Genomic DNA, 12,842 nt, shown 5'->3' on the forward strand with positions numbered 1-12,842 from the left:
TGTGTGTGTGTGTGTGTGTGTGTGTGTGTGTGTGTGTGTGTGTGTGTGTGTGTGTGTGTGTGTGTGTGTGCGCGCGCGCGCGTGCAATTCTGTTTTGTGATGATGTGTCCAAATTTCTCTGTTCATAGTGTCTTGTTTCGTGTTCCGATGTGCCATACCTCTCCGAGGTGCGGCATGGTGAGATAGCCACTTATTGCATACCTTTGTGAGCATTTCTCGAAATGTCCGATTAAAAAAAATAAGTGTCATGTGGCTCTTCTTTTGGGCAGAGCTGGTGCCACACCAGACGTCGTATTTACGAGTCGTACTACATCGAGGATGCCAATCAACCACCACCCGAGCTCAGGTGAGAGGCCCAGCTACCTCCAAGTGCAACCGGTTTGGAAGCAACTCATTACATTTGAAAGAAGTGATATGTCTAGGTCCTCGACGCTTTTACACACATATACAAAAATCAGTAAATTAAGAAGAGGACAGCTTAAAAGTGAAGACGCTTTTTTTTGCATTTGCTCGAGTGTCGTGCGCGAATTGCGACAACGACATCTGGGGACTTTCGTTTCGCGGAATATGCCTTTCCGTGGGCATTATAGTACCACGGAGGAGAACGCGCTTTGCTCCATTTGTCCCTAACCGAACTACACTAGGTGACCATGGATAAGTACTGTGGATAAGTTCTCTCTCCGCTTATGTTTCGTGGCGGCGTTCACTATCCGGTTCTCTTCAGGAGCGAAAGCGGGATGGCTTGCTCCATGCAAGATGCTTTTCTTGCGATAGCAATTGTATGGACACTCCACTTATGCCGTGGCGGTCGCCGCGATGTTCCATATAAATTAAGGGCGACAACACCGTCGCCGCGTGCCCTACGCTGTATGTGCGAGTGAAAGCTTGCGAAGGGAGCCGATGATTGGCGACGCAACCTCGCCCGCGCGATAGGGAGAAGAGGGAAAGGAGCGCGCCGTCTTCCGTCGCGTGCGGGGCACCCAACGTTCAGAGGCACCAGGTGGCGGTGAGGGAATGAGGTGGCGTTCTACTCCAGCTGCAACTGCGTATGTGGCGGCTACGCGCGGTCGCGCGGCCGTATCTTGAAAGCGATCAGCTTTGGGTGCAGAGTTAGCTGCGTCGGCGTCTCGTAGCTTTGTGCGTGCTGCGTGTTCTCGGCGCTTACTTTGTGTTGAAGCATAGAGTTTCTCACTACATTACCTAGAGGGAAATCTGGCGCTGCTGCGCTGTGGTATGCATGGGAATGCCGGTATATTGTGACTTCGGATTGACATCGTTCTCGGAGAGACAGGACACCTTGAAGACGCGCCTGGCAGGTACTGTTCAGTCTGTCACAATGATTCATTTTCTACTAGAACAGCGCGTAAATAGCTGTTTTAACTTTATTATTACGCGAAAACATGTTTTGTTTAACTATGAAAACTTGTTATTGCGTGTACGACTATATGTTACGTAAGGAGTATCAGCGGGCCGCTAAAGTTGGAGGACAGACGACAAGGTTCGCGCTCGCTTTGAAACAGTTCGTCGATTGTTCTTGCTTTTCTTCACTTGGTCATGCAATGTGGGTGAGCAAAGATGTAATATGCGTGAATGGAAACATTTCATTAAGATTTTACTTTGAGAACGCGTCATTTATGTAGCCATATCCACGATTTAGACGAAGCCTCTTACAACACCAGCCAACACGAGCCTCGCAGACACATATACCGTCATTCCCATGACGGCACGGTGCCCCCCTAAGAAACTCCCATAGACGGTGGCGCCAGATTTCCCTCTAGGTATTATAGTGAGAAACTCTATGCGTTGAATCACGACACAGCGCGAAGGTGACTTCTCTCGCTGCTGCTGCCGCGCTTGCTCACGCCAGCCTTTCGACAGCGAGTGTCCGCGGTCGTCGAGTGTGATGTGTTCATGTTCGCTGTGCGCGCTGACAATATGCCTGTCAATTTAGTTAGCAAGCGAATATTTACACGTTGCTACGGCCGATAAAAGTGATATCCTTACTTCGTACGGCTGTCTGCTAGTTCGCCAACGCACTCCATGCTTTGCGCTTATAACGAAACTGCCTCTTATTTTTCTACCGGCGGCGGCCGAGATGTGCACAGTAATGGGGCCCATTCGGTTTGTGCTGCCACAGGTGCCTTCGAACAACGGCACGAAAAAGTGTTTTTGCACCGCGATGTTGCCTGGTGACCGTACCGCATTGGTGATTTTCGAGCAGCTCTGGCGAAGCTCCCTGTCCAAAAGGTGAGTGGGATTGACCCCTATCAGATGGGCCACGTCTCGCTGGAGAAGCTCCGCATCGCTCATGCTAAGGAAATGTTGGTCCGAGCAGAAGGTGTTCAAGTGAAGAGACACTACTGCGCGGTGATAAGGCCCGTGAGATCACCGCAAATGTTCATTGGATCCCGTGCCACGAGACCTATGAAGATCTATGCAAAGCTTTAAGTGAGCTTGGCGAACTGACTGATATCCGTACCGTAGAGCGGGCTGCTGTGGTCATCGGGCTTGCGGAATCCTGTGTCGTGCGGATGGTGGTTCGAGATGGGGCCACCCGTGAATCGCTACCAGATGTGTTCAGTGATGGAGTTGCTCTCCTGCTTGCACCAGGTCGAGTTCCGACGTGTTTTCGCTGCAAGCTCCAGAGACACATGCGTCGCGACTGTCGAACGCTGCAGTGCAACAAGTGCCGCCGACTGCGTCCCACTGTACGCAAGAGTGGCTGGCAGAAACGAAGCGGATACAGCCTCCTTGTGGACAAAGAAGAGGCAGAGAACACAACGAACTCACCGCAAACACTAGTCCCGCCAAGACGACAGAGATGAGCCGAGCCAAAATGGCAGACTGCGACGCTGCTCGAGTCACTACGGCCACTACACAGGTAGAGAAGAGGAAGTTCATGAAACTGACCCCAGCAAGATGCCGGCAGCAGCCGAGGTGACAAACGACGTAATGGGTGCCGAACAGGCCACGACAAAAAAAGGGCGCACTACCTGGCCAGCGGCGGAACCGGTCGGTGCACGAGTGGCAAGTCACAATCGGGAAGAAAGGGACGTATGCTACCGTCTCCTGGTCAGCTTCGCTTCCCCACGCCGTAGAGGACTCTACGCCAGGGCCTTCGGTGCTCGATCCGGGTAGGGTGCCTGAATACTATGTCTCAGCGCTGGCATCGAGGCAGTAAGCGCGCCACTGTCCGTACGCTCTCGCATTCACGATGGCTCGACTTTGCAACTCCCTAGAAGTTGCCACACCTAACGTGCGAGTGCTCGACAGCAAGAGACAGTCGTAAAAGACAGTTGCTCGACAGGTGCAAAAAGCGCCTTGTCCTGTCTTTTGTTCCTTCTTAGTGTGTCGTTACCGTTGGCGCTTCATTTTTTGAAAGATTTGCAGGCGGTAACAGCTGAAGCGGTTGATGCTGGAAAGGAGTTGGGCATTGTAGCCGTGCAGGCAACAAAAGTAGAATGTCAAAGCAAAACCGAAGGCATATTGTACCTTTCCGCAAATAGTCCAGCGTTTGTTAGCCACGTGGTCGCAACTTTAGGAGATTGCGTTTTATTTTTGCGAAAGGGTAGGCAAGGCAGCGGCTGGGGGGATAACATGCCTAATCGTACAGCGTTGGTTACGCAGCTACTTTGCCTAAACTGCTGCTTTCCTGGGGTGCTTTTCTCGACACGCATGGCGGCTGCACGGCCGCCATTATCCGCCATGTTTACACTCTGATTGGCTGTGGAGAGCTCACGTGCCTTGAAATTTGTGCCGGGAAACGGAAGTTTTGCGAAATGTCATTTTGCGTTTTCATCAAGATGACGAAACGTGACGTGGAGCTGCAAATTTTATGGACTGATACATTCTTTCGTCCTTGGCAGATATATTGTGATGTTAGCGCTTCAAAAGAAATGTGAGCGGTAGCGTGCAGAAGCCAGTGCAATGCATCTGCAATTGCGCGAATATGTGGTGGCGATCCAAGATATGCGCCATGCCAGCTTGCTGATTGGCTGAAGGAATATCTCGTGAGGAGCTTCACAGGAAGGGCTGTTTCGTAAACGTCATTTTGACGATGCGTGACGTTGCGCTGGGCCGCCATTGCTGAGATTTTCCACCATAATTTTTGCTGCGACGAGCCGCGCGAATTATGCTAATGAGCAGCCATATGCAATGGCAGCCGAGACGAATGCGTATCGCCACATTTTCCCCGTCGTTTGGCGCCACGAAAATCTTTTGTTCATAACGCGTGCTCATAGTATTTGCATCGCTCTCGGGTGGTGTTGGCATTTGTGTTTGGGGCCATGGTTTTTTAAAAGAACGCGTTTATACGAAGTAATATTTGTTGAACATAGCAAACTTTCGGCAATGTTGTCCACTTTTCACTGCTGCATTTGTATTGTAATCAAGATTAATGCCTTTTCTCACAATCAGAAGTTATGACAACAGCCTCTTTCTAATTTATAAAAAGAAATGTACGCAAGGCGGCGCCTTGAAGTTTCCTCCCGCGGTGCGAGTAACCAACGAAATGAACAAGAGATGGCAGCGCCGGCGCTTGCGTCGCGCTAGTGGACATCTCTGGCGCGCGCAACGCTATCGGTGATATTCGGCCGTTTCTCAGCCAGCCGAGTCGGGCTGAGTCACTTGCGTTTCGCGAGATAGCGATAACGTTGCCTAGAACGTGCGCGCATCACCACTGGTAGGTCGCGTATGTTGCCTCAAGCAAGAAAACAAGCGCGTTGGCGCCAACATGCGATGAGTCATTCCATTTTCCGGGGACACGCATCCTAGCTATTGAAGCAGCCGACGGCTTGTACGCAGCAGACGACGGAAGCGGGAAGCGTTTTCGACGGAATAATCATACGCTTTGAGATAGGATAGCTGCTTTATTTTTACTGCGGAAGAAAACTCTTTTGCTTTACCGATAACGCTACATTCAGTGCCTTCATTTCAGTTTCTTAGGCGAAACGTCAAGTTGGCGTCACGTTACGTAAGCAAAACGGGGCCACCAGCGCCATTTTGTTTGCGTCGCGCCTACGTCACGCATCGAAGAAAATGGCGGAATGTCCAGAATAGCGCCCCTGGTCCCATATTTGACACCCCTGCTGATCTTTCCGGCGTTGACGATTCGACGCGCCACGCAACCGCAACAATCCCAAAACCACATTCCTTTTCACCGACTCGTGACTGTTAGCTGATGGACGGCCCTGTCACGCAAGCGTGTGACAGCCTCAGCGCATGCGACAGCCTGCCTATCGATGCACTGGTCGCTTCGCGTTTTTGTGACGTCACTTGTAATGATCCATTCATGGGTAGTCACTGGTCCGTGACGTCATTCATCGAATGCATCCCCCCCAATTGTACTTACCGCAGCACACATTTTCAGTGAGCAACACAGCGGCTGGATCGACAACATGCCTAATCGTTCTGTTGTTTACGCAGTTACATTGCCTGAACTGCTGCCTTCCTGTTAAGCCCATGTTACTCTTCCTGGCTTCAGTGAGAGAGAGATTCTGCAGTCCTTAAGAGAGCACGACTCAGCGCCTTCGCGAAGGGGAGGGAGACATAAAGAAGAAAGAAAATAGAAGAGAGAGTAGGTCGAGGCGATTGCAGTGCCCAGTACTAGGTACCGCTGTCAGCGGTAGCCATGCGGCGCATGCACAGTTTACATGATAGCCCCGTGTCCTCCAGGAACGTAAGAAGGTGTCTTAGGTCGGAGCAGTGGTGCCGGTCGGGAAACAGCAGCTGGGATGCCGAGACCGCTGGGAGTCCGATGGGTCGGAATGATACGTAAAGAGAAGCCCTCCCTTCGGAGAAGGCGGGACAGGAACAAAGTATATCGTCGATTGTTTCGTCCCCACCGCACGCTGAGCAGGCCGGGGATGAAGCCAGGCCTTTTCTGTACCTCCGGGACATCGTCCAGGAGCAGCCGATCCAGAGGTGCAGCAGGAGAGACCGCTCTTTTCTTGCGAGATCGCGATCAGGAAATGGACGGGAATGGCGGCCACTGGCGACGCGTCAATCCGGGTCGAGCGCCGCTAGGTGCCTCTGCAACGTGTGCCTTGCATAGCCAAAGGCCGTTACAGCGGTGCTGACTGCTAAAGTGGCATGGTGTGCGGCCTTTGCCAGGGCCTCAGCCTTCTCGTTGCCCTGGACGCCGACGTGAGAAGGAAGCCATTGTAGCGACAGCTTCAAGCCACCCGAAACAAGGGTGCGAAGCTTTTCCGCCAGCAGGGCAACGCCAACGCCCGCGGTCTCTGGACGGTGAAGAGCAAGGAGCGCCGTTCGCAAGTCGCATAGTATCACAACCGGGGCATCCCAGAGCTCTTCCACCAGCATTTCTCCAACCTTGATGGACGCCAACCACCTCAGCAGCGGTGGAGCTTGCCGTGAAAAGCAGCCCGAGCGTCTAAGGGCAAGCATCACGCAGGAGGCAGTGGCAGATCCAGAGTATGCATGGGCGGAGCCATCCATGTAGATGTACAAATGTCCGTCCAGCCGGCCCTTCACAGGAACGCCTACGCCTGGTAGAAGGCGCAGGATGGGGATCACCTTTTCGTGAGGCCCTCCAGCGTAGTGGAGACCTCCAATGGCTGATGGTGCGGAGGAGGTGGCGCGATGGCTAGCGTGGGAGGATCGCCGACAACATCCTCGTACAGCTCACACAAGCTGCCCATGCGTGAGTGAGGTCGGTACCGGAAGCTTCAAAGTAGAGCCGCACTACCCGGGGCGCAATGTAGCCTATCAACGTGATGGACGCCACGCTGTAGAAGAACCAGGGAAAACGGCCAAGTCTTTGCCTCGGCTAGGGTTGCAGCGATGTGCGAAGTCCCTGACAAGCCAAGAATCATCCGGATGGCTTTCCGGTGCTGGAGCTCCAAGCGGTCTACGCGAACCTGTGGGAGAGCCACGAGAGAGAGGGCATAAAGAAGCCTTGACGTAGCCGCAGTGGCGTATAGATGGATGCCCTATTGTGGTGTGCATCCCCTGCCACGGAACAGCAGACGGCCAACCGCCTTTAGGACCTCCTGCACTTGAGCGATGAGGGCCTTGAAAGCTGGCGCACATGAGAGCCGGTTGTCCATCTGCAGGCCCAAGTACGTGACAACCAGTGGCGTAGCCAGAAATTTCGTTCGGGGAGTGGGAGCTCACTTTGCAGCTCAACCTCCTCCTTATGGAATTTGTCGAAGGACCAAATACATTAATAATAACTGCATTGTCACTGCCAAAGATGCTGCAGACGAATTCTTGAACACTACGGGTTGTCGAGGCAAATAAAATATGTCATCATCATCATCATCAGCTTGGCTACGTTCACTGCAGGACAAATGCCTCTCGCATGCTTCCACAACTACCCCAGTCATGTGCTAATTGTGACCATCTTGTCCCTGCAAACTTCTTAACCTCATCCGCCCAATTAACTTTCTGCCACCCCCTGCTACGCTTACCTTCTCTTGAAATCCAGTCCATAACACTTAATGACCATCAGTTGTCTTCCATCTTCATTACATGCCCTGCCCATGCCCCATTTCTTTTTCTTAATTTCAACTAAGATGTCATTAACTCGCGTTTGTTCCCACACCAAATCTGCTCTTATCCAACGTTACACCCACCATTCTTCTTTCCATATCTCGTTGCGTCGTCCTCAATTTCAGTAGAACCCTTTTCGTAAGCCTCCAGGTTTCTGTCCCGTAGGTGAGTACTGGTAAGACACACTTTTCTTTTGACGGATAATGGCAACCTGCTGTTCATAATCTGAGAATGCCTGCCAAACGCACCCAAGCCCATTCTTATTCTTCTGATTATTTCATCTCAAGATCCGGATCCGCGGTCACTACCTGCTCTAAGTAGATGTATTCCCATACCACTTCCAGTGCCTCACTACCTATCGCAAACCGCTGTTGTCTTCCGAAACTGTTAAACATTACTTTAGTTTTCTGCAGATTCATTTTTAGACCCACCCTTCTGTTTTCCCTCTCCAGGTCAGTGAGTATGCATTGCAGTTGGTCCCTTGAGTTACTAAGCAAGGCAATATCATCAGCGAATGGCAAGTTACTAAAGTATTCTCCGTCAACTCTCATCCCCAATACTTCCCAATCCAGGTCTCTGAATACCTCCTCTAAACACGCCGAGAATAGCATTGGAGAGATCGTATCTCCCTGCCTGACGCCTTTCTTTATTGGGATTTTGTTGCTTTCTTTATGGAGGACTACGGTGGCTGTGGAGCCGCTATAGATATCTTTCAGTATTCTTACATACGGCTCGTCTACACCTGGATTCCGTAATGCCTCCATGACTGTTGAGGTTTCCACTGAATCAAACGCTTTCTCGTAATCAATGAAAGCTATATATAACGGTTGGTTATATTCCGCACATTTCTCTATCACCTGATTGATAGTGTGAATATGGTGTATTGTTGAGTAGCCTTTACGAAATTTTGCCTGGTCTTTTGGTTGACAGAAGTATAAGGTGTTCCTGACTCTATTTGCGATTACCTCAGTAGATACTTTGTAGGAAACGGACAGTAAGCTGATCGGTCTATAATTTTTCAAGTCTTTGGCATCCCCTTTCCTATGGATTAGGATTATGTTGGCGTTCTTCCAAGATTCCGGTACGCTCGAGGTATGAGGCATTGCGTTTACAGGGTGACCAGTTTTTGTAGAACAATCTGCCCACCAGCCTTCAAGAAATCTGCTGTTACCTGATCCTCTCCAGCAGCCTTCCCCTTCTGCATAGCTCCCAAGGCTTTCTTTACTTCTTCCGGCGTTACTTGTGGGATCTCAAATTCCTCTAGACTATTTCCTCTTCCATTATCGTCGTGGGTGCCACTGGTACTGTATAAATCTCTATAGAACTCCCCGGCTACTTGAACTATCTCAATCATATTAGTAATCATATTGCCGGCTTTGTCTCTTAACGCATACATCTGATTGTTGCCTATTCTAACCCCGAATGCGTAAATGCAACTTAACTTGAAGCTCATGCTTGACTCGATATATATGACGCCTGGTGCGAACGCGCCCACGCGTTTCTTTAGGTTCGTTCAGGAAAGGCGTCATTAAAATAAGTCAAACATGGGCTTCAAGTTAAGATGCAGTTCTGAATACGGGGGTTAGTTTCTTCTTCACTGCTTTTAGGCTTCCTCCGTTCCTGAGAGCATGTTCAATTCTATCCATATTATGCTTCCTTATGTCAGCTGTCTTACGCTTGGTGATTAACTTTGAAAGTTCTGCCAGTTCTATTGTAGCTGTAGGGTTAGAGGCTTTCATACATTGGAGTTTCTTAATCAGATCTTTCGTCTCCTGCGATAGCTTACTGGTATCCTGCCTAACGAAGTTACCACCGAGTTCTCTTGCACACTCGTTAATGATGCCCATAAGATTGTCGTTTATTGCTTCAACACTAACTTCATTTTCCTGAGTTAAAGCCTAATACCTGTTCTGTAGCTTGATCCGGAATTAATCTATTTTCCCTGTTAACGCTAACTCATTGACCGGCTTCTTATGTACCAGTTTTTTCCGTTCCCTCCTCAAGTCTAGGTTAATCCAAGTTCTTACCATCGTATGGTCACTACAGCGCACCTTGCCGAGCACGTCCACATCTTGTATGATGCCAGGGTTAGCGCAGAGTATGAGGTCTATTTCACTTCTAGTCTAGCCATTCGGGCTCCTCCACGTCCACTTCCGGCTATCCCGCTTGCGGAAGGAGGTATTCATTATCCGCATACTATTCCCTTCTGCAAACCCTACTAATAACTCTCTCCTGCTATTCCTAGAACCTATGCCATAGTCCCGCACTGAGTTGTCTCCAGCCTGCTTCTTGCCTACCCTGGTATTGAGGTCGCCCATAAGTATAGTGTATTTTGTTTTGACTTTACCCATTGCCGATTCCACGTCTTCATAGAAGCTTTCGACTTCCTGGTCATAATGACTGGATGTAGGGGCGTAGACCTGTACGACCTTCAATTTGTACTTTTTATTGGGTTTCACAAGACCTGCCACCCTCTCGTTATAGAGTTTCTGGTTGTTACCAGCTATATCCTTATTAATCAGGAATCCGTCTCCTAGTTCTCGTCTCTCCGCTAATTCCCGGTAGCACAAAACGTGCCCGCTTTTTAGCACTGTATATGCTTCTTTCGTCCTTCTAACTTCACTGAGCCCTATTATATCCCATTTACTGCCCGATAATTCCTCCAATAGCACTGCTAGACTCGCCTCACTAGATAACGTTCTAGCGTTAAATGTCGCCAGGTTCAGATTCCAAAGGCGGACTGTGCGGAACCAGGTATTCTTAGCACCCTCTGCTACGTCCCAGGTCTGACCGCCGCCGTGGTCAGTTGCTTCGCAACTGCAGGGGACTGAGGGCCGGGGTTTGATTGTTGTATTCATCTAGAAGGTTGTGGCCAAGTACTGCGCCAGGGTGGTCAATCCTGCTCTGGGGAGGGAGCGCGTTACTGGTTCTGGTCACCGGGATCCGACCGCACTCCAAGCCTGTTTATGCAATTTTATCAACACGCGGATTTTTTTTTAATCCGGTGGAAAATTGCGCGGCACCGGGATGTGAACCATGGTCCTCTTGCACGCGAGGCGGATTCTCTACCTCTACGCCACCGCGCGGTGGCGTAGAAGGTACAGTAAAATATGTATTAATTTAAAAAAGAATATACTCGTATGTCTCAAAAATTATGCCCGAAATAAGTGATATCAATGCTTCCATATTTTCTGCCTATTTAATAATTAAAGAAAATATCACACGAACTTCAGAACTATACCAGTTTGAAACCAGCAACGCAGTGCACGCTACTGATATGAAAAATGTAAAGGCCATGAAATGAACAAGTTGAGGACAAATGTTTTAATGAAACTTGGTCATTCAAGAAACTTGTTTACATTTTTGTACATATGCAACAACCGGGGGAAAATCTCAATGACGCTGTCCTGTGTTACAATGTATTGCGCAGGAGCAGCTGTCACCGGTTGTGTATTGTAAGTAATTGCAACGAAATAATAGTCGCAACAGAGAGCATATATAAAAAGCAGAAGGTTATGCAAAATACACGTAGGCGAGTCAAATGAAAGTGAGCGAAGGCGAATATATGACAGACGGGGTACTTTATAGTAGTCTCCATGAGTATATAGACATTTGTCCCATTGACTAACGAGTCGCGTCATTCCCGTCTCATAAAACTCTTTGCGTTCCTGCTTCAAGAAGACTAAATGACTGTTTCACGTCATCGTCCGACACGAATCTGGTTGCCTTGAGCTGTTTTTTCAAATGCTCCAAAATGTCGAAGTCTCTAAGCGACAGGTCTGGGCTGTATGGCGGATGTTGCAGCTTTTAAACATATTTAAAATACGTATGTCTCCAACAAATCTACGTGTCAAATAATATGTCACTATATATAATGCGTGAAACAAGGCAAATAAATATGTTGTGCAACCACAGATCACAGCCCCCCCCCCCCCCCTCTGTCCGCTCCCCCTGATATATCGCGCGCGATAGGAGGCGGCGCGCTTTCTCCCCGTTTTTCTCCCATGCACACACAATACAGAGCCTCCATCGTCGGCTCGCCCATGCCACCCTCCCCCCCCCCCTTCCTTACGCTTTCACTCGTGCATACAGCATGCGGCGCTTGGTCACGATGTTATCGCCCTTGGAATTTACACGGAACATGAGGGCGACTACAGGAATGCGCCTGGAGTGTCCATATAATTGCAATCGCAATAATGTAAATGTATCCGGCAACTGAAACGTCCCATGGCCCATTACGTTCCGCAAAAGAAGTAACAAAATTGAACTTTCACCATGCGACCATTTGCGGTAGCGCAGCAATATTTTTTCTTTTTTTTTTGGCGGAGGCGGGAAATAAAAAAGAACGCAAAGAAAAGCAGGTTGGCCACAATCGAATGCCCACATTGGGCACTTAATGTAGCTACAGAAGAAATATCGAAGAAAACGTTACACCGGCGAAAACACCGGCGAGACAAAATTTTCCGGACAGGTTGCAATCAGGCGAATGCGTTACAATCCCTCGAGTCCCCGCAGCGATGACGGCGAGTGACCCTGCATTGTTTCTTTTTCTCGTCTGCTAGCCAGAGCACGTCCAAACCTCTGCCAGGCGAAAATCCACTCGGCCAGAGAAAAACGAACACGCATCGAAGTGCGCGCGCGCGGTGGTCGGGGCAACATGAGAAAAACGCATGCGCTCTGGCAGGCTCCGGCAGCACGCTGGTAGCGAGAACAATAAAATTGAAGAGGCTCAATGTGTCCTCGCGAATAAAAGTCAAAGTAAAAAAATAAATGAGAACGTAGTTTCCTTTGCTGGCTTTAGTGTCTTGACGTGGATGCTTTGGTGTAGGTGAAAAAAAAATGCTGATAATATTTTCTGTGACTTGACAGCAAAAATGAACCACCACAACGCACCGTCTCATCGAACCTCGCGACAAAACACCTAACTTCGCTGCGTGCTTTGCTGATAGTGTGTTGATTTGGTTTGTCTCGTTGTATGGTCCGATGTACGACTTTAGAAAAGTCAATGCACTTTTGGCGTCAAATGTTTATAACAAAATTAAACCCACAAGGTTCCGGAATTGAAAATCTAAAGCACGACTTTGGAAAGGTGAATGCGCCTTTCGGATCAAAAGTTTATGAGACCTTTACACCCGTAAAGTTTCATAATTGAAATCCATGCGCTCCGTAGATATCGCGGCCCCTGCGAGATGCCGCGAGGAGCCCGCTCGCCATAAATGCGCCCTAGAAACTTTGTGCTCGGATGGGCCTCCTTGCGTTACGCGACTCACGGTGCACGGGCGTTGCCGCGAAATCCAGCCCGACTTCGTTATGATCGCGCTGAAATGTCT

At 49.5% G+C, this 12,842-nt stretch overlaps 1 protein-coding gene across 1 annotated transcript in view; it reads left to right on the plus strand.

The window, feature by feature from the left end:
* Positions 1-12,842, plus strand: part of LOC142575110 (neprilysin-1-like) — a 357,362-nt gene that overhangs the window by 306,700 nt on the left and 37,820 nt on the right. The window contains exon 14 of the mRNA XM_075684106.1: positions 270-346. Coding sequence (XP_075540221.1) covers positions 270-346 — 77 coding nt within the window. The remainder of the gene's footprint in view (positions 1-269; positions 347-12,842) is intronic.

The sequence above is a fragment of the Dermacentor variabilis genome, chromosome 3 (assembly GCF_050947875.1).
Source record: "Dermacentor variabilis isolate Ectoservices chromosome 3, ASM5094787v1, whole genome shotgun sequence".
Lineage (NCBI taxonomy): Eukaryota > Metazoa > Arthropoda > Arachnida > Ixodida > Ixodidae > Dermacentor > Dermacentor variabilis.